Raw genomic sequence first — 17,499 nt, 5'->3', positions numbered from 1 at the left:
CGCCTGTGGTCCCAGCTACTTGGGAGGCGGAGGCAGGAGACTCGCTTGAGCCCAGGAGTTGGAGGTTGCTGTGAGCTGTAATGCCACAGCACTCTACCCAGGGGGACAGCTTGAGGCTCTGTCTCAAAAAAAAAAAAAAAAAGAAACAGAGGCGAGGGTGTGGCTGCCCACTTGCTGGAGGAGGCTCTGGGGGTTAAGACAACCAATCTTAGCCCCCACTTCCCAGCCACTAATGGAAGATCCCATGTCTTCCCCCTTCCTGTCAGGGTGTGGTGAAGGTATGTTTGTGCGGTGGGTGTCTGGGACAAGGAGCCAGGCCCAGGGCCTCTTCTCAACTCTCTCTCTCAATTATCTTCTCAACTCTCAGAACCTGCTGCCTGCCCCAGAGTAGGGGCAGGATCCTTTTCTCTCCACTGCCTGTCTCTGCTGGGCCAGGCCTGGGCTTCTGATCCTACACTGTCCCTCAGCCCCACCCTATCCCTCCCCACTTCCTGTTTGCAGTATGCAAGGTAAATATTAGTCCTGCGTCTAAGTAGGACAGAGGGACAAAGAGCAGGAGCCCCAGGAAATGCAGTTTCTTGCTCTGCTTTGCCTGTCCTTCTGGTCTGGCTGTTTGGGGTCTGGACCATGGTCATGTACAGTTTGGGAAGAGAGAGGGTCAGTAGAGAATTAGGGACTAAAAGGCTAGAGTGCAGTAGTAACATCATAACTCACTGCAACCTTTAACTCCTGGACTCAAGGGATCCTTCCACCTCAGCCTTCTCAGTAGCTGGGACTACTGCTAATTTTTCTATTTTTTGTAGAGGGAGTGTTGTTCTTGCTCAGGCTGGTCTCAAACCCCTGATCTCAAACAATCTTCCTGCCTAGCATCCCAGAGTGCTAGGATTATAGGTATGAGCCATTGCACCCAGCCTAGTTTTGTTCTGATTAAAAACTATAAGGGCCAGGTGTGATGGCTCATGCCTGAAATCCTAGCACTCTGGGAGGCCTAGGCAGGTGGATTGCCTGAGCTCAGGAGTTCCAGACCAGCCTGAGCAAGAGCAAGACCCCATCTCTAATAAATAGCCAGGTGATGTGGTGGGCGCCTGTAGTCCCAGCTACTTGGGAGGCTGAGGCAAGATAATTGCTTGAGCCCAAGAGTTTGATGTTGCTATGAGCTATGATGCCAAAGCACTCTATCAAAGGTGACAAAGTGAGACTGTTTTGAAAAACAAAAACTATTAATAAGTCAATTTCTATTTAGTAACAATCTTTAAAAATATGGCATCCTGCCAAAGCATGGAAGCATGCACCCTGTAGACACAGCTACTTCGGAGGCTGGGGTAAGAGGATCACTTAAGCCTGGGTTTTGGAGGTTGCAGTGAGCTGTCATCGCACCATTGCACTCTAGTCATGGTGATAGAGCAAGACTCTATCTCAAAACAAAATAAAAATATAAAATTAAAAAACAATTTTTTTTGAGACAAGAGTTTTACTTTGTTACCCTCGGCAGAGTGCCATGGTGCCATAGCTCATGTCAACCTCAAAATCTCAAGCTTGAGTGATCCTCTTGCCTCAGCCTCCCTCGTAGCTGGGACTACAGGCACCTGCCACAACACCTGGCTATTTTTTTTTTTTTTTGAGACGGAGCCTCAAGCTATCCCCCTGGGTAGAGTGCCATGGCATCACGCTTACAGCAACCTCCAACTCCTGGGCTCAAGCGAGTCTCCTGCCTCAGCCTCCCAAGTAGCTGGGACTACAGGCGCCCGCCACAACGCCTGGCTATTTTTTGGTTGCAGCCATCACTGTTGTTTGGTGGGCCTGGGCTGGGGATTCGAACCCGCCACCTTAGGTGTATGTGGCTGGCGCCTTAGCCGCTCGAGCCACAGGCGCCGAGCCAACACCTGGCTATTTTTAGAGATGGGTTCTCACTATTGCTCAGGCTGGTCTCAAACTCTGGGCCCAGGCAATCCACCTGCCTTAGCCTCCCAGAGTGCTAGGATTATAAGCATAAGCCACCATGCCTGGACAAAAACAATTTTAATTAAAAAATATACACATATGGCATCCATAGAAAGAAAAAAAGTTAGCAGAGGGCTCCACAAGGGAGCTGAGATTGGGAACCACTGATCTCATCCAAATGCCCCATGTCACTATCAGGAAATGGAGGAAATGGAGTGGGGAAAGGTAATTGATCAAGGTTATACAGAGAGTCTGGTGACAAAACCAGGACTAGAACTCAAACTCTTACTTCAGACTAACACTCTTTTCTCGAGATCCTCATCCCTGGACATTCTGATAGTGTACACTCTCTTTGTATTATAAGGTCTACCCAGAGGACAAGCACCCAAGGTAGTAAACTATTGGTGAATGATGCCGGCCTGCCCCAAACAATAATACCTGTAGGAAGATACACGCAAATACCTTAATTTTGCTTATCTTCCAATTTAGGAGGGCTGATGACAATATCATTAGTAATCAGCTACATTTTAGTAATCTTCACCATGTGCCAGGTATGCAGTATTTCTAAGGTAGGTACTATATTTTGTACCATTTAATGAATGAGGAAACTGAAGCAGACAGAAGCAAAGTAACTTGCCCAAGTTTATGCAGCAGTCCAGGGCAGAGCCAAAACCCACACCCTAACCTGTCCTTTACAATCCATATGCTTTGTAACATCCAAAGGTCTTTTTTTTTTTGAGAGAGAGTCTCAATTTGTCACCCTCGTAGAGTGCTGTGGCATCACATCTCACAGCAACCTCAAACTCTTGGGCTTAAGTAATACTCTTGCCTCAGCCTCCTAAGTAGCTAGGACTACAGGTGCCCACCACTATACCTGGCTATTTTGTTGTTGTTGTTGCAGTTGTCATTGCTGTTTAGCAGGCCCTAGCCGAGCTCGAACCCGCCAGCCTTGCTGTATGTGGCTGGCGCCTACTCACTGAGCTACAGGAGCGGAGCCCATCCGAAGGTCTTTGAACAGGATTCACATTTTATTGTATTGCAAGATTTTCTTGTACTATTCAAGTTGCAAATCAGGACAAAAGGGATTTTATTGGCCTGCACTTTTTGATTGAGCAGCTATAGACACTTTGTGGATAAACTTGCATTTGTGAAAAGACTCCAGCAACATCTTCACAGTGTCTTCACCCTATAGCAAGGAGACATCCACATTTAGTACTCTAGACACCAAATCATTAACTATGACTTCATTGGGGTAGAGGAGCATAGAAGTGGGGAATAAAGGAACTTCCAACATTATAATGAACAAGAATTCTATTTCTCAATGAAAAAAAATTAGAGGCTCGGTGCCTGTGGCTCAAGCAGCTAAGGCGCTAGCCACGTACACCTGAGCTGGTGGGTTCGAATCCAGTCCGGGCCCACCAAACAATGACAGCTGCAACCAAAAAATAGCCGGGTGTTGTGGTGGGCACCTGTAGTCCCAGCTACTTGGGAGACAGAGGCAGGAGACTCGCTTGAGCCCAGGAGTTGGAGGTTGCTGTGAGCTGTTATGCCATAGCACTCCACCCAGGGGGACAGCTTGAGGCTCTGTCTCAAAAAAAAAAAGAAAAAAAAAAATTAGAGATTAGTCTTTCCAACAATGGTCAGGTCACTCACTGCCTTTTATTAGAGCTAGAAGAGCACTAAATTAGAAGTCAGACGGCCAGAGCTCTGTCCTAGTCCTGGTGCTGCTACACTGTCTGTAAGCCTCTGTTTACTCATCTGTGACTCATGTGAGGAGCTTGGACAAAGATCTGTAAAGCTCATTCTTATTGGAGCTGTGAGAGTTTATGGAGCAAAGATGGCTGGATCATGCACCTTGAAATCCGTTGGCTTTGTTGGACTCTGCCCTGCATAGCAGCGACAGCCTTAATGAATCAAGTTCTCTGTGTGGGAGATGTGGAAAGTGTGAGTGCCCCCGGGGTTGACCTGAAGATGGCTGTGGATGTTGACAGGCCTCCCCGACAGCACAAAGCAAGCCCACTCTCTGTGCAGTTTAGTATCAAGCAAAGAGTTTGTCCCCAGATGCCTAATGATGCTGGACAGATGCTGCTGAGCGGTCACCTGAGTCAAAATGGTCCTGTCTGAATCAGGAGCTGGAAAAGAAGTCATGGAGGTTCCAAAAAACAGAGTTGGCTGATTAAAAGCTAATCTTAGCAGCTGTTTTCCATGCTTTGGATGGTACGGCCTTTGTCTGCACAAATCTCCACAATTACCTACTGTCTTCCTTTCCCTTGGATGATTTTAGAGTTAGGCTTTCCCAAGAAGTTACTTAGACTGGGCAGGCAGCTGGGTTAATGTGAGTAACAAACCAGGGAGGGAGATAGGGGAGATAGAGCTGCTTATAACATGGTAGTCAAGCCCTGAGAAGCCAGGAAGCTATTCACATTTGAATTCTGGCTTTGCTCCTTATCAGCTGTGTGGTCCAGGCCAGGTACTCATTTTCTCCAAACCTTAGTTTCCTCATTTGCAAAACATCAATCACAACACCTGTGCTGCAGGACAGCAGAGTGATGAGACAAAAATGCCTGTTGTAGGCTGGGTACAATGGCTCATGACTGTAATCCTAGCACTCTGGGAGGCTAAGGCAGGTGGATTGCCTGAGCTCATGGGTTCAAGACCAGCCTGAGCCAGAACAAGAACTCGTCTCTAAAAATAATTGGGCATTGTGGTAGGCACCTGTAGAAGGCTGAGGCAAGAGAATCGCTTGACCCCAAGTTTGAGGTTGTTGTGAGCTATGACAGCATGACACTCTAACAGCAACAAAGTGAGACTGTCTCAAAAAAAATGGCTTAGTTTTATGTCTTGCCTCCGTTCCCTGCGATCCAACCCGACTTGCTACTGCTCTGCCTCAGCTCACCAACTTCCACAAACTTCAACCCTTTTAATAGCAATAGATGTTGCTGACCACATCCCTCTAATTGAAGCTCTTCCAATAGCTTCTCTTTTTGTTGGATGCTTTCTTTTTTTTTTTTTTTTTTTTTTTGAGACAGAGTTCTACTATGTCGCCCTCGGTAGAGAGCTGTGGCATCACAGCTTACAGCAACCTCAAAATCTGGAGCTTAGGAGCAGTGCCTGTGGCTCAAAGGAGTAGGGCGCTAGCCCCACATGCTGGAGGTGGCAGGTTCAAACCCAGCCCCAGCCAAAAACCGCAAAAAAAATAATAAATCTGGGGCTTAAGCAATTCTCTTGCCGCAGCCTACAAGTAGCTGGGACTACAGGTGCTTGCCACAACACCCAGCTATTTTTTTGTTGCAGTTGGGCCAAGTTCGAACCTGCCATCCTCAGTGTATGTGGCTGACTCCATAACCACTGTGCTATGGGCGCTGAGTCTGGATGCTGACTTTTAATCTCCCCTAGTGAGCCTTTTTTCTCTCATTGGACCTGAAGGGCTTGGCTACCTTGGCCTTGGTCCTGGGCCTATTCTGTTTTGAAGAAAACCAAAATATTTCACTCCAAAACATACTTCTCTGACATATTTCAAGATGATTTAGAAGGCCTGGAAAAGCTGTCTTTTGTAACAGAAATTTGCATCTGTAGAGAAAAATCTAAATTGAAGCAGCCAGATTTTCACCAAGAATCTGACACCTTTAAAGGTCTGAAATAAACATTTACCAACTATTCATTTTACCAGCTAGGTCCAGGTCTATTCTGCCTGTGCTCAGTAAATCAATCACTGGGTTGGGTTTTGGAAAAGGAAAAAGATTTAATCATAAGGCCACCCAGCAAGGAGGCAGGAGAGCAACTTTCAAATCTACCTCCCAAAGGTAAGGCTTAGAGTATTTATGGGTTAGGGAAGCAGGTGGTTTTATTCTGAAAAAGTGTGATCAGGGGTCATGGCATTTGATTGGACATATGTTCAGAAAACGGCAACATTAGTATGATCTGAGAGTGGTGTTTTTTGGCCCTCGTGAGCACTTGCTCAGGCCCAGTTGGTGGTGTCAACTGCTTTGAACTGGACAGAAGCTGGCCCAGGTTCTTGACAAACAACTAAGCAACCATTATCATGGTGCCTTATGAATGTTCCCTATACGTAGCTAGTGAAGGTTAAATTTTAGCATTCAGCACCATGGACTTCAGCTACTGTGGCCTTCAGCTTCATGGAAAAAGAAAAAACTGGTTGGGTGTGATGTCTCACACCTGTAATCCTAGACTATGGGAGGCAGAGATAGGTGGATTGCTTGAGTTCAGGCATTCCAGACCAGCCTGAGCAAGAGTGAGACCCCATCTCTGCTAAAAATAGAAAAATTAGCCAGGTGTTTGACAGGCATTGTAGTCCCTAATTGGGAGGCTGAGACAAGAGGATCACTTGAGCCCAAGGGTTTGAGGTTGCTATGAGCTAGGGTGACACCACAGCATCCTAACTTGGACAATAGAATAAGACTGACTCAAAAAAAGAAAGAAAGAAAGAAAGAAAGAAAAAGAAAAGAGAGGCCAGGTGCAGTGGCTCACGCCTATAAACCCAGCACTCTGGGAGGCTGAGGCAGGTGGATTGTCTGAGCTCATGGGTTCTAGACCAGCCTCAGCAAGAGATCTTGTCTCTAAAAAAAATAGCCAGACATTGCGCGGCACCTGTGGCTCAAAGTTGAAGAGTGTTAGCCACATATGCCAGAGGTGGCGGGTTCAAACCCAGCCCTGGCCAAAAACTGCAAAAAAAAAAAAAAAAAAGCCAGACATTGTGGCAGGTGCCTGTAGTCTATTCAGGTGGCTGAGGCAAGAGAATCGCTTGATAGATTGAGGAGTTTGAGGTTGATGTGAGCTATGTGATGCCATGGCTACTCTACCAAGGGCAACAAAATGAGACTCTGTCTCAAAAAAAGAAAAAATAGTAACAAAAGCAAATGACCAAGAGCAAGCAGCACGGGCAGACCTGATCAAATTAACTCCCGGTGTGATTTCTACCTGAGGGCTTCTACCTATGAGGTTTATCTATGTAACAAGACCCCTTTGATAGCCAGGCTCCCCCTCTTCCTTCCAAAACCTGGTTGTGCTACCATAAACTGCTTTATCACCACAGCCCCTGTCTAACTGGGCTTCCAGACCCAGTTCTTTCTGTAACCTCAAGATGATATAAAAGCATCAAAAATCTGGCATTTCCTTGTGATCTTATATTTTGTACAACTCTCATGTGTGCTAATAAATTTACATGCCTTTTTCCCTATTAATCTGCCTTTTATCAGTTTTTCAGTGAACCTTCAAGGGCAAGGGGAAGTCTCCCTCAGGCCCTGACAGTGTCTTCCCCCTGCTCTCTGTAGCCAACAACCACCTGTCTACTAGAGGCTCATGTGATTCTCCCTCTAACCCAGATTTTTCTCCCCAGTTTGTACCTATTCCAGCTGCTTTGTTGTTGTTGTTGTTGTTGTTGTTGTTGAGGCAGAGTCTCAAGCTGTTGCCCTGGGTAGAGTGCTATGGTATCACAGCTCACAGCAACCTCAAACTCTTGGGCTTAAGCCATTTTCTTGCCTCAGACTCCCAAGTAGCTGGGACTACAGGCACCTGCCACAAGCCAGCTATTTTTCTTTTTGTTGTAGTTGTCATTGTTGTTTTAGCTGGCCCAGGTCAGGTTCGAATCCCCCAGCCTCAGTGTATGTGGCCGGCACCCTACCCACTGAGCTACAAGTGCCACCGATCAGCTGCTTATTTGTGATCTCTCTCACAGACACTTTAAACTCAAAACCCATCTGAAACCCAAATCAGAATTGTCCCGGATCCCAATCCTTGTTATGTTAGAAACCCAGAGTCAGATCTCTATCCCTTTTCCCCTCGGTCTCTGAATTCTACCAGAGAACATTTCCATCCAAAGCAGTCAACCCAGCCTACACAACCCCGCCTCTCTGTCCTCACTTGTTCTACACTCCACCTTTGTCACTCCGCCTCTTGCTCTTGCTGGACCACACTGGGATTTGCCCTCACTGTTCCCTCCACCTAGAATCCAGCTCCTCTCCAGAAATCAACACGGGTCCCTCCTCTCAATTATAAGGCCTGTTACTAGAGGCCTTTCCTGACCACCCTAAATCCTACCCCCATTCTGCCTTCTCTTTCTGTGTAACTTTTTGTTAATACCTTTGCCATCATCTGACACGCACTTGTTGATTGCTTGCCTTTCCACATTTGAAGGTAAACTGTGTGAGCACAGAGACCCTGTCAGCTTGATCCCTAGCAACTAGCATCTGGGAGGTGTTCAATAAAAGAATGGCTCTATCTCTCTGCATTGCCACCTATTCCAAGCCACTTTGGCAGCTTCCTAACTGGCTTCCCCACAACTGCACCCTGCTCACCCATCTATTCTCCAGCCAATTTTTCAAACCCAATTCTGATCATGTCATTCCAAATCCTTCAAAGAGCTCCTCAACATCCTGAAAATATTGAGTCAATACTGAAACTCTTGAGCCAAGGCCCCGCCTCCTTTCTCCCTCATTCTTTGCCCCAACCATGCCAGTCCCAATGCTCAGACCCACCCAGCTCTCCTCACATCCCACCTTATCATAAAGTCACAGCTGAAAAGGACAGCAGAGTGCAGAAGTGAAGAGCTTTAACTCCATTGCCAGGTTACATGTGTCTGAATTTCAACCCACTAGTAGTTTTGTGACCTTAGGCAGGGTACTTAGAGTTCTTCGTTCATTTCCCAATCTGTAAAATAAGAATATGATTACAATATTTACCTCACTATGTTGCTATGAGTATTACATAAACAAAGCATTATATAAAGTATTATATAAAGCATTGGCCTACAGTAAGGGCTCAGTGTTTCTTATCATTATTATTCCTAGGAATGCCTTTCCTGGTAGACTGTGTTAAATTGTCCCATTAAATCTCTACAGCCTGCAGCTCTTTGAACTCCTGTCTAATGGAAAGAGTCTTGCCTCTGTTATGTTCCTATCTGTGCCCAACACTAGTGCAGCCTATGCCCAAAGTAGATGGACAATGTGTCTTTCCCTGCATGGGGCTGCCCTTAGTCCAGGTACGCAGAGGGCCACAGATCTGGCCCTGGCTACCTCTCCCCCATGGAGTTTGGTGTGCTTTAGCACAAGATAATGGACTTCACAGGTGTGTGGAAAGCTGCCAAAATAACCTAAAACCAAATTAGAGACATGTGGGCTGTGACCTGAGCCAAGTCTTTTAATGCTTAAAAGTCATCCAATTTGGTTCCAAATAGAAGTGCTTGTCTCTCAGGGAGCTCCATGGATGTAATTATCCTACCCTCCAACTACCACTAGCTTACTGATGGGGTCACTTCAGCAATGTTTACACCTTTTAAAATTGCTTTTTAGAGACAGGGTTTCACTTGGTCACCCAGGCTGGAGAGCAATGGCCCAATCATAGCTCACAGCAACCTCAAACTCCTGGGGTCAGTCATCCTCCCACCTCAGCCTCCTGAGTAATTAGGACTGTAGGTACATGCCACTGTACCTGGCTTCCCCCACCTTTGGTAGAAATGGGATCTGCTATGTTGCCCAGGCTGGTCTCAATCTCCTGGCCTTAAGTAGTCCTACTGCCTCAGCCTCCCAAAGTGCTGGGATTAGAGGCGGGAACCACTACACCTGGCCCTCTTCAAGCACACTGTGGTATTCCTAGGGAAGGAGAAGGAACAAGCTCTACTGGATGTCAATACAAAGATCTCCAATCCAGAAGAGCTTCTGCCTAATAGTCCTGGGAACCAATTTGTGGTTTACAAGCAAGAAGAGAAGTCCTTTACTTGTTTCTCACGGTAGACTCTAGTCCCTGCCAAGCAACCCAAAGAGAAAGATGCAGTCATGCGGCAGCTGGGAACACAAGTCTTTATAAGAGCTCTGTTAGAAGAAGGCAAAGGTGTCAGGTGCCCGTCTCCACTTCCACCACTTCTGCCCAGGAGCTAAAACCCATGTCCTTATGGATTAGCACCAGGCTTGGAGTGGGGCCTGGCTCCCCGACCTCAGCAAAGCACTTCTCCGGGCTCTCTGAAATGGTGACCTCTACGACGCCCCTTGCTGGGGAAACTTCCTGTTCACTGCATGTGTTCAGCAGTTCTGGCTCAGTCTGCAGTAACACCATGGTGGGCTCAGAAGCAGTAGGAGGCACAGAGAGTGGGCTGGAAGGCGTCTCAGGCTGGTGACTGAGCTGGTGCCGCTTGAGGCTCTGAGGGAGGGTGTAGCCCATGCCACAAGTGGGGCACCGGTAGGGCTTGTCTGCCAGGTGGGATTTGAGGTGGCGCCGCAGCTTGGTAGCCAGTGTATAAGCACGGCCACACTGTGGGCAAGGGAAAGGCCTCTCTCCTGAATGCAGGCGTTCATGAGCACGGAGCGTATGTGGGTCTCGGAGGGCCTTCCCACACACAGGGCACAAGTGGGCCTCCCCTGTGTGGGAGATGAGATGGCGTCGTAGTTCAGGCAGCTGGGGGAAGGCATCGGCACAGTGTGGGCAGCGGTAAGGCCGCTCCCCAGTGTGTAGCCGCAAGTGCCCACGTAGGTTGCCCCGCTGGCGGAAAGCCCGGCCACAGTGTGGGCACAAGAAGGGCTTTTCCCCTGTGTGGAGCCGCATGTGGTTCCGCAGGGAGCCCTGGTTGGCCAGGGGCCGCCCACACACAGGGCATGGACATGGAGCAGAGGCAGCTGGCACCTGGTGGGTCTTGCGGTGCAGACGCAAGGAGGGCCGGCGGGCAAAGGCCTTGCCACACTGATCACAAGCAAAGGGCCGGGCACCTGAATGTACCACTTGGTGCTCTTTGAGGTCTCTCCGGGTGCCATAGGCTTTGTCACATTGTGGGCAGGGGAAGGGCCGCACCCCACGGTGGCCCAGCATGTGGGCTTTGAAGCTCTCCTCTGAGCTATAGCTCTTGCCACACTCAGTGCAAAGAAAGGGCTTGTGGCCCGTATGCACAAACGCATGCTTCTTTAAGTGGCACAGCTGCAGGAACGCCTTGCCACACTCGCCACACCGGTACCGTCGCCCCTGCTTTGGGGAGCTTCCTGCTGGGCCAGGAGGATTCTGCAAGAGTATAGGGAAACCAGAGTGCTGGGGCCCAGGCTCCAAGGTCTTTGCTCTGGGCAGGCACTGATCATCAGGGCTATGTAATTTCTTGGCCAGGTAGGCAGGGAGCTGGGAGTCCCTGGCAGAAGATGGGAGATTAGCTTCACTGCTCTCTGAGCCCTGCTGGGTAGCTGAGCTGCTCTGAGGTTCAGGTGGCATCTGTGCCCTGAGTGAGTATTCCTCATCCATGCTGCTATTCTGAAGCAATGGGCCAAGTGGTTGGCTGTCCTTAGAAAGTTGGTCCTGAGTTTGGGATGTAAATCCAGGGCTCACCATGCTCTCTGCCTGGATGCTAAGGGATGATTGGTGACTAGGATCTGCAAGGCAAGAGTGAAGCGCTGGGGTTAGGAGAGCTTGGTAGCAGGTGGTTATTATCAGGGAATGAGTTTTCTCCTAACCAGCCCTGAACCTCAGTGGGAGCAACGATGCAAATGTCTTCTCCAGAGCATGAGTTGCACACTCTGTTTAGCTTCCCATTCAGCCTTATGTATCTCCTGGGGAAGTCTCCTGAAAACCATGGTGTTCTAGCCATTTGGATAATCCTTAGAGTAAGGCCATCAGAGATTAAGGATCCCCTTATTCTCCCTTTGGAGATGCATATTTAGGATGTGATTTAAGACTCCTATTTTCTACCTTAGCTCCTAAGAGAAAAAAAATTTTAAGTTGGAAACATTATACACAGCTTATTGCCATCCTTACTATTCCAGAAAATTCTGAGGAAGATAAAAGTTGTAAATGTTTTCTTTTTTTTTTTTTTGAGATAGTCTCTATGTCACCGTTGGTGGAGTGTCATGGCATCACAGCTCACAGCAACCTCAAACCTTTGGGCTGAAGCGATTCTCTTGCCTCAGCCTCCCAAGTACCTGGAACTACAGGTGCCTGCCACAACACCCGGTTATTTTTTTGTTGCAGTTGTCATTGTTGTTTAGCTGGCCTGGGCTAGGTTTGAACCTGCCAGCCTTGATGTATGTGGTCAGTGTCATAACCACTGTTCTATAGGCGCCAAGAAAATATCTTTTTTTTTATTTTGAGACAGAGTCTCCCTTTGTTGCCCTGGGTAGAGTGCTGTAGCGTGAATATAGCTCAAAGCTACCTTAAACTCCTGGGTTCAAGCAATCCTCCTGCCTCAGCCTCCCAAGTAGCTAGAACTATAGGTGCCAGCCACAATGCCTGGCTAATTTTTTTTTCTTTTTTTTTAGAGACAGAGTCTCACTTTGTCGTCCTCGGTAAAGTGCTGTGACATCACAGCTCACAGCAACCTCCAGCTCTTGGGCTTAGGTGATTCTCCTGCCTCAGGCTCCTGACCAGCTGGGACTACAGGCACCTGCCACAACGCCCGGCTATTTTTGTTGTTGTTGTTGTTACTGCTGCAATTCGGCCGGGGCTGGGTTTGAATCCGCCACCCTCGGTATATGGGGCCAGTGCCCTACTCACTGAGCCATAGGCACCGCCCGCCTGGCTAATTTTTCTATTTTTAGTAAAGATGGGGGTCTTGGTCTTGCTCAGGCTGGTCTCAAACTTCTGAGCTCAAGGGATCCTCCCGTATTGGTCTCCCAGAATGCTAAGATTACACTGTGAGCCACCGTGCCTGGGCTAAGTATCTTTATTATGCATTCCAAGGAAGAGACCCAACACTCTTTAATAGAAAGCATCAGATGATAATTTATAGCCCAAGACTCTTTCAACCCCTTGCCTGAAACTTGTTTCTACCCAACCTAAACCATAATATCATGATTTTTATCCAATTCTAATCAACCCTGCCATCCCATTCCTCACTGAAAGAGCACATTAAACCAATTTTAAAAAGTTACCAAGACTTAGGCGGCACCTGTGGCTCAAAGGAGTAGGGCGCCGGCCCCATACGCCAGAGGTGGCGGGTTCAAACCCAGCCCTGGCCAAAAACTGCAAAAAAAAAAAAAGTTACCAAGACTCTATGGTGTTATCCCTTAACATGCTGAGCCATGAACTCTGCTCTGTCTTATCACCAGGCTGTTTTGGTAATAATCTGGGAGCCAGCATTTCTTTGACACATACCTGTGCAAGGTTCCGCTGCATACTCCCTTGGGGAGGCCACTTCCTGTTGTATAGCAGACTCCACTTCTGTCACCATGGTAGCTGCCTCTTCCTCTAGCTGGGGCTTGGTGGGGTTCAGGACCTCAGAGGGAGGCTGGGGCCACAGTAATAGCTCAAAGCCTGGCAACACGACCCGATAAACCTGCAGATGGAGCCTCTCACTGATCCACACTGGGGCCACGTTTCCCTCACTCTCCAGCCTGCCTCGTTGCACCAAACTGCAAAGTAGAGCAAGAGTTAGCTCAGGAGACCCCCTTCAATTAGCCTTCCCTGACAGCCCCAGTTCCCAGGCAGTCTGAGTGCTCAAGGATGCCATGCCTTTGGAACACTTGCTGCAAAAGATCACTGGGTAAAAAGTTACAGTCAGCTTCAGGTTCCATCTCAAATCATAACAGAAAGTTTCAAAAAAGCATATTCACTACATACTCTTCTCTAACTTACCTAGTCCAGCCTGAACTCTGTTCACAGGCATGCACATCTCCCCAAGGGTCTAATGACAGATCCTGAAATAAAACAACAAAAGACTGGCTTGGCACCCATAACTCAGTGAGTAGGGCGCCGGCCACATACACTGAGGCTGGCAGGTTCGAGCCTGGCCCAGGCCTGCTAAACAGCAATGACAACAGCAACCAAAAAACTAGCTGGGCATTGTGGCCGGCGCCTGCAGATCCCAGCTACTCGGAAGGCTAAGGCAAAGGAATCGCTTAACCCCAAGAATTGGAGGTTGCTGTGAGCTGTCATGTCATAGCACTCTACCAAGGGTGACATAATGAGACTCTGTCTCAAAAAAAAAAAACCCAAAAAACAAAAAAAAACAATGAAACACTTCTTACCTGTGTTTGAGGAGGCCAATTAGGAACAAATAAATAAAATTGGATATAACCTCTCCTGGAAAAAATCTAAGAGGGAGCTCCTAGAAGGTTAGTGGCCTCTGGTTGTGCTAGTGCTATAGGACTATTCACTGAGTAAAGACAAAAAAGACTGTACCCTCACCTTCACTTTAAGGGTGTTGAGAATTACTAAAATGAACAAACACAAACACATTACTGTCTACCAGTAAGCACTAAACAGAAGAAATGATAAGAAGTATATCAGTTTTTTAAAAAATAGTATGCAGTGTAACTCAGCGCCCTTACTTAGCACAGTGGTTATGGCACCAGCCACATACACTGAGGCTGGCGGGTTCAAGTCCGGTCCGGGCCTGCTAAACAACAATGACAACTGCAACAAAAAACAGCAAGGCATTGCGGCAGGCGCCAGTAATTCAAGCTACTTGGGAGGCTGAGGCAAGTGAATGGCTTAAGCCCAAGAGTTTGAGGTTGCTGTGAGCTGTGACGCCAGGGCACTCTACGAAAGGCGACACAGTAAGACTCTGTCTCAAAAAAATATATAGCATGCAGTGAAAACATTTACCTGCATTATTTCATTTAGTCCCCCAAATAATCCCGAGACAGTATTGCTTTATTTTATAGATGAGTTAAATGAGGTGTGTAATTTAACTAGTTAGATGGTAAGGCTGGAATTTGATACCATGCCTTTTTAATTCCAAAACCCTAGCTTTTGACACTTGGCGCTCCTGAAACTATACTAATTGAATTTTTAACAACTTTTTGCACCTCGATTCCTTAATTACTGCAGCTAAAGGGAAGAGAGAGTCCTGGAGAGAAAGAACAAAACTATATTCTCTTTAAATACCATGCTTCTTCAAACCAGAGAGCTGTCCAGAAATGCCCGAACCGCCCCTAAATGTTCAATCACGTAGAGAAGATGCCCTATACTTCAATACCTCCTCTTGCTGTGGCTTCACTCCTTCGTCCTTCTCGGAGACAGACTCCTCTTCTAGTGGTCCCCAGAGCAGTCCAGGCTTTAGGGCCTCCCCGACACACCAGACCCCCAAGCCCTGTTCTTTGGCGACAGAGGGGCCAAGGGCCAAACCCGGAGGGAGGCTCTTCAGAGCGAGCACAGCTCGGGTCGGCCCCGGCAAAAAGTCTTTGAGGGCCTGAGCACAGCCTCCTCCGGAAGAGCTCCATCCTAAGTCCAGGCCCAGGCACGGCTCGGGAGCTGCAGGGAGATGGGAGAACAGTGAGGGAACCCTGCACAGGGCGTGAGGGAGGAAACCGCTGGTCCAGCTAGCCTTCCAGAGCCTGAAAGCCGCCTGAGGACTAAGGGGACCCATGGAAGGTTTGAAGTGGTTCGAGGGGTCATATCAAGCTCCCAGTAACTCTGAGGGTACCGAAGGAGAATCCTGGGCTTGGGAGGTGAGAAGACTAGTGGACTGGAATTGACCAGAGAATTGGTAAGTCTAGGCCAGGGCTGAGGGTCACAGGCACTTACCAAGCTGGAAGGCCCTCCCCTCCAACAGCGGCTCCACCGCCTCCTCCATTCCGGGTCAGAAAGCCCCTCTCCGACGGAAGTGAACGTTCTCTTCTCAGCTCCTCCCGGAAACAGTCAATAACTTCTAAATTTCCTCTCAGGAAAAAGTCCTATGAGTCGGACCTCATTGGTGCACAGGACCACGAGTTTTGGGAGTAATCCTGAGGCAAAACTCTGAGAACAGTTCGAACCTAGGATTCCAGGAAGCTGACCAGGGATTAGAGGATCCGGGAAAACGGAACTAATGATTTCTTCCTCCTCCCTTTGGGAGTGACGAGTCGGACACTTACGCGGTTTCTCCCCGGGACGGGCAAGTACAGGAAGTGGGCGGGGCTCCTGGAAAGGCCACGTTTGGACAGGGCAGCGGGCCGGAAGTAACTTGGAGGTGTGGCGGAAGTGGTTGGGTAGTGAGGCGTACGGGAGGGGGCGGTTCCCGTTCCACCGCGAAGCCGGATGTTTGCCGAGCTTTGACAGGCGTGGCAAAGGGAGCAGTGCCCAGGCGCGGTGAGCTGCAGGGCGCGGGGTCTCCGCGGGTGGGGCTGGGGGAAGGAAAAGAACTGGCCGGGTATTCTGAAGGGATGGGGTCCAGATGGGGAGGACCGGAGCGGATTTGCGGAGGGGGAACCGGGGTGAATTGAGTTTGTTGCAGCATTTCTGCCCTATTTTGGCGCCTGCAGTAAGAGTACTTCACTCCCTTCTCTATCTTCTTCCTGCTCTCCCCAGAGCAGAGGCCAGGCTAGATTGCTGTCACCGAGCAAGTCCGTGGGAGAGGGAAGTCTCTCTGCTCCGAGCTGGCAAAGCACTAAGAATAAGAAATTCAGGGGAAGTGTTCCATCTTGCCCCTTATTAGGCCACGCTTTTATCTCAATTTCTTAATCTTTAAAGTGGGATAATTGCATCCAATCCGGGATTTGTAAACCTTGAATTTCTAGGCAAACGTAATTATTTCTGAGAATTGTATTGTGGTGGGATTTGCATTTTTGTAATTCTGTAAAACTAGGAGACGGATTCCACCCTCAGAGAATGATTTCAAGTTGCATTCTGTGTTCTTCACGGAAGAGAGGATTAGGGGAGAGGCTTTAGTTTGCTGTTTTGTGGCACCTCTCAACCTTGAGATTCGCATGAATAACAGTCACTTAAAGCATTGTTGAAGGATTATTGCTTTTCACCAAAAGACCACCTCATACACAGACAATGGATTAAAATCCTGCCTCTGCTGACTGTATGACCCTCAACAGTTGCCTCATTTTTTCTGGTCCTCAGTTTTCTTAGACTGTAGAACTGGCTTAGCAGTACATGTCTCACCAGTGCTGTTGTGAAGTTAAAAGATAGTTTGTGCCCAGTTCCTGGTGCTATATAGACCCTCAACAAATGTTGATTTCCTTCTCCACTGAGGAAATGTATTACTTCATTTAGTCATTTAACAAATAACTTAGCATCTACTGGGTATCAGATATTATTCTGAATAGATCAGACGTTCTCACAGGGTCTATGAACCTCTTAAAATTATGTGCAAAGTTTCAGGCACCTGCTGATTTTTCTTAGGGAAAAAGTACACAGATGTCATCAGAATTTAATAGGAGTTTATGACTTCCCAAAAGTGATTGGCTAAGGTGATTCTTAAAGTTTTTTTAAGGGTTTCCCTGCTGAGAAGGAAAGATTAATTTCAAAGTAGGATGTATTTTGCAGAGTATAGCAGGGTTTGTGGGTGGCTGGTGTCATAGGCAGCCAGGTTATCCTCATTTCTAGTACTTTATGTTAGAATTTCCCTGCACTAGCTTCCCTCACTCTTCCACTGAATGGAAGCTAAACTTCTGGGCCCAGAGAAGACAAGTATGGATTGGAGGGTAGTGAGAGAGGCCAGTTTGGCTGCGAGGTGGGAACAACAATTAATTAGTTATGCTGAAAAAGGAGGTTTTGTCAGGGGTGGAGAGAGATCAGGCCTGGAAGAATTGATAGAATAGGAGTTACTAGAAAGAGGTAGAATTCAAGTTCAGCTCCATTTTATTTTTATTTATGTTTTGTTGATTTGTTTTTTTTGTTTGGTTTTTTTTTTTTTTTTTTTTTTTT

The 17,499-nt window shown here is 47.8% G+C and overlaps 2 protein-coding genes across 3 annotated transcripts in view; one reads left to right on the top strand and one right to left on the bottom strand.

Moving 5' to 3' along the window:
• Positions 1-9,736: 9,736 nt before the first annotated feature.
• Positions 9,737-15,706, bottom strand: ZNF408 (zinc finger protein 408). The gene is made up of 5 exons (XM_012801389.1): positions 15,391-15,706; positions 14,843-15,117; positions 13,498-13,559; positions 13,018-13,274; positions 9,737-11,300 (listed from the first exon to the last, which is right to left on the bottom strand). The coding sequence occupies exons 1-5, from the start codon at positions 15,437-15,439 to the stop codon at positions 9,790-9,792; spliced, it is 2,154 nt and encodes a 717-aa protein (XP_012656843.1). The 5' UTR covers positions 15,440-15,706; the 3' UTR covers positions 9,737-9,789.
• A 112-nt stretch (positions 15,707-15,818) lies between these two features.
• ARHGAP1 (Rho GTPase activating protein 1) overlaps positions 15,819-17,499 on the top strand; it is a 23,044-nt gene continuing 21,363 nt past the window's right edge. The window contains exon 1 of one of the 2 annotated variants that reach the window (XM_012803012.2): positions 15,819-15,933. The gene's annotated coding sequence lies outside the window, so the exon portion shown is untranslated. The remainder of the gene's footprint in view (positions 15,934-17,499) is intronic. The other variant, XM_023509569.1, reaches the window with a different exon arrangement.

The sequence above is a fragment of the Otolemur garnettii genome, unplaced genomic scaffold (genome assembly GCF_000181295.1).
Source record: "Otolemur garnettii isolate 467f Iridium unplaced genomic scaffold, OtoGar3 scaffold00001, whole genome shotgun sequence".
NCBI classification, from domain to species: Eukaryota; Metazoa; Chordata; class Mammalia; order Primates; family Galagidae; genus Otolemur; species Otolemur garnettii.
This window is presented reverse-complemented; position numbering and strand designations above follow the sequence as displayed.

Excerpts from the sequence above, each read along its gene's own strand:
- ZNF408 (XM_012801389.1), bottom strand. The coding sequence starts at position 15,439 with ATGGAGGAGGCGGTGGAGCCGCTGTTGGAGGGGAGGGCCTTCCAGCTT. Across the intron at positions 13,560-14,842 it reads TGAAGCCACAGCAAGAGGAG|GATCTGTCATTAGACCCTTG; the intron begins GTATTGAAGTAT and ends GTTTTATTTCAG. Across the intron at positions 11,301-13,017 it reads TGCAGCGGAACCTTGCACAG|ATCCTAGTCACCAATCATCC; the intron begins GTATGTGTCAAA and ends CTTGCCTTGCAG.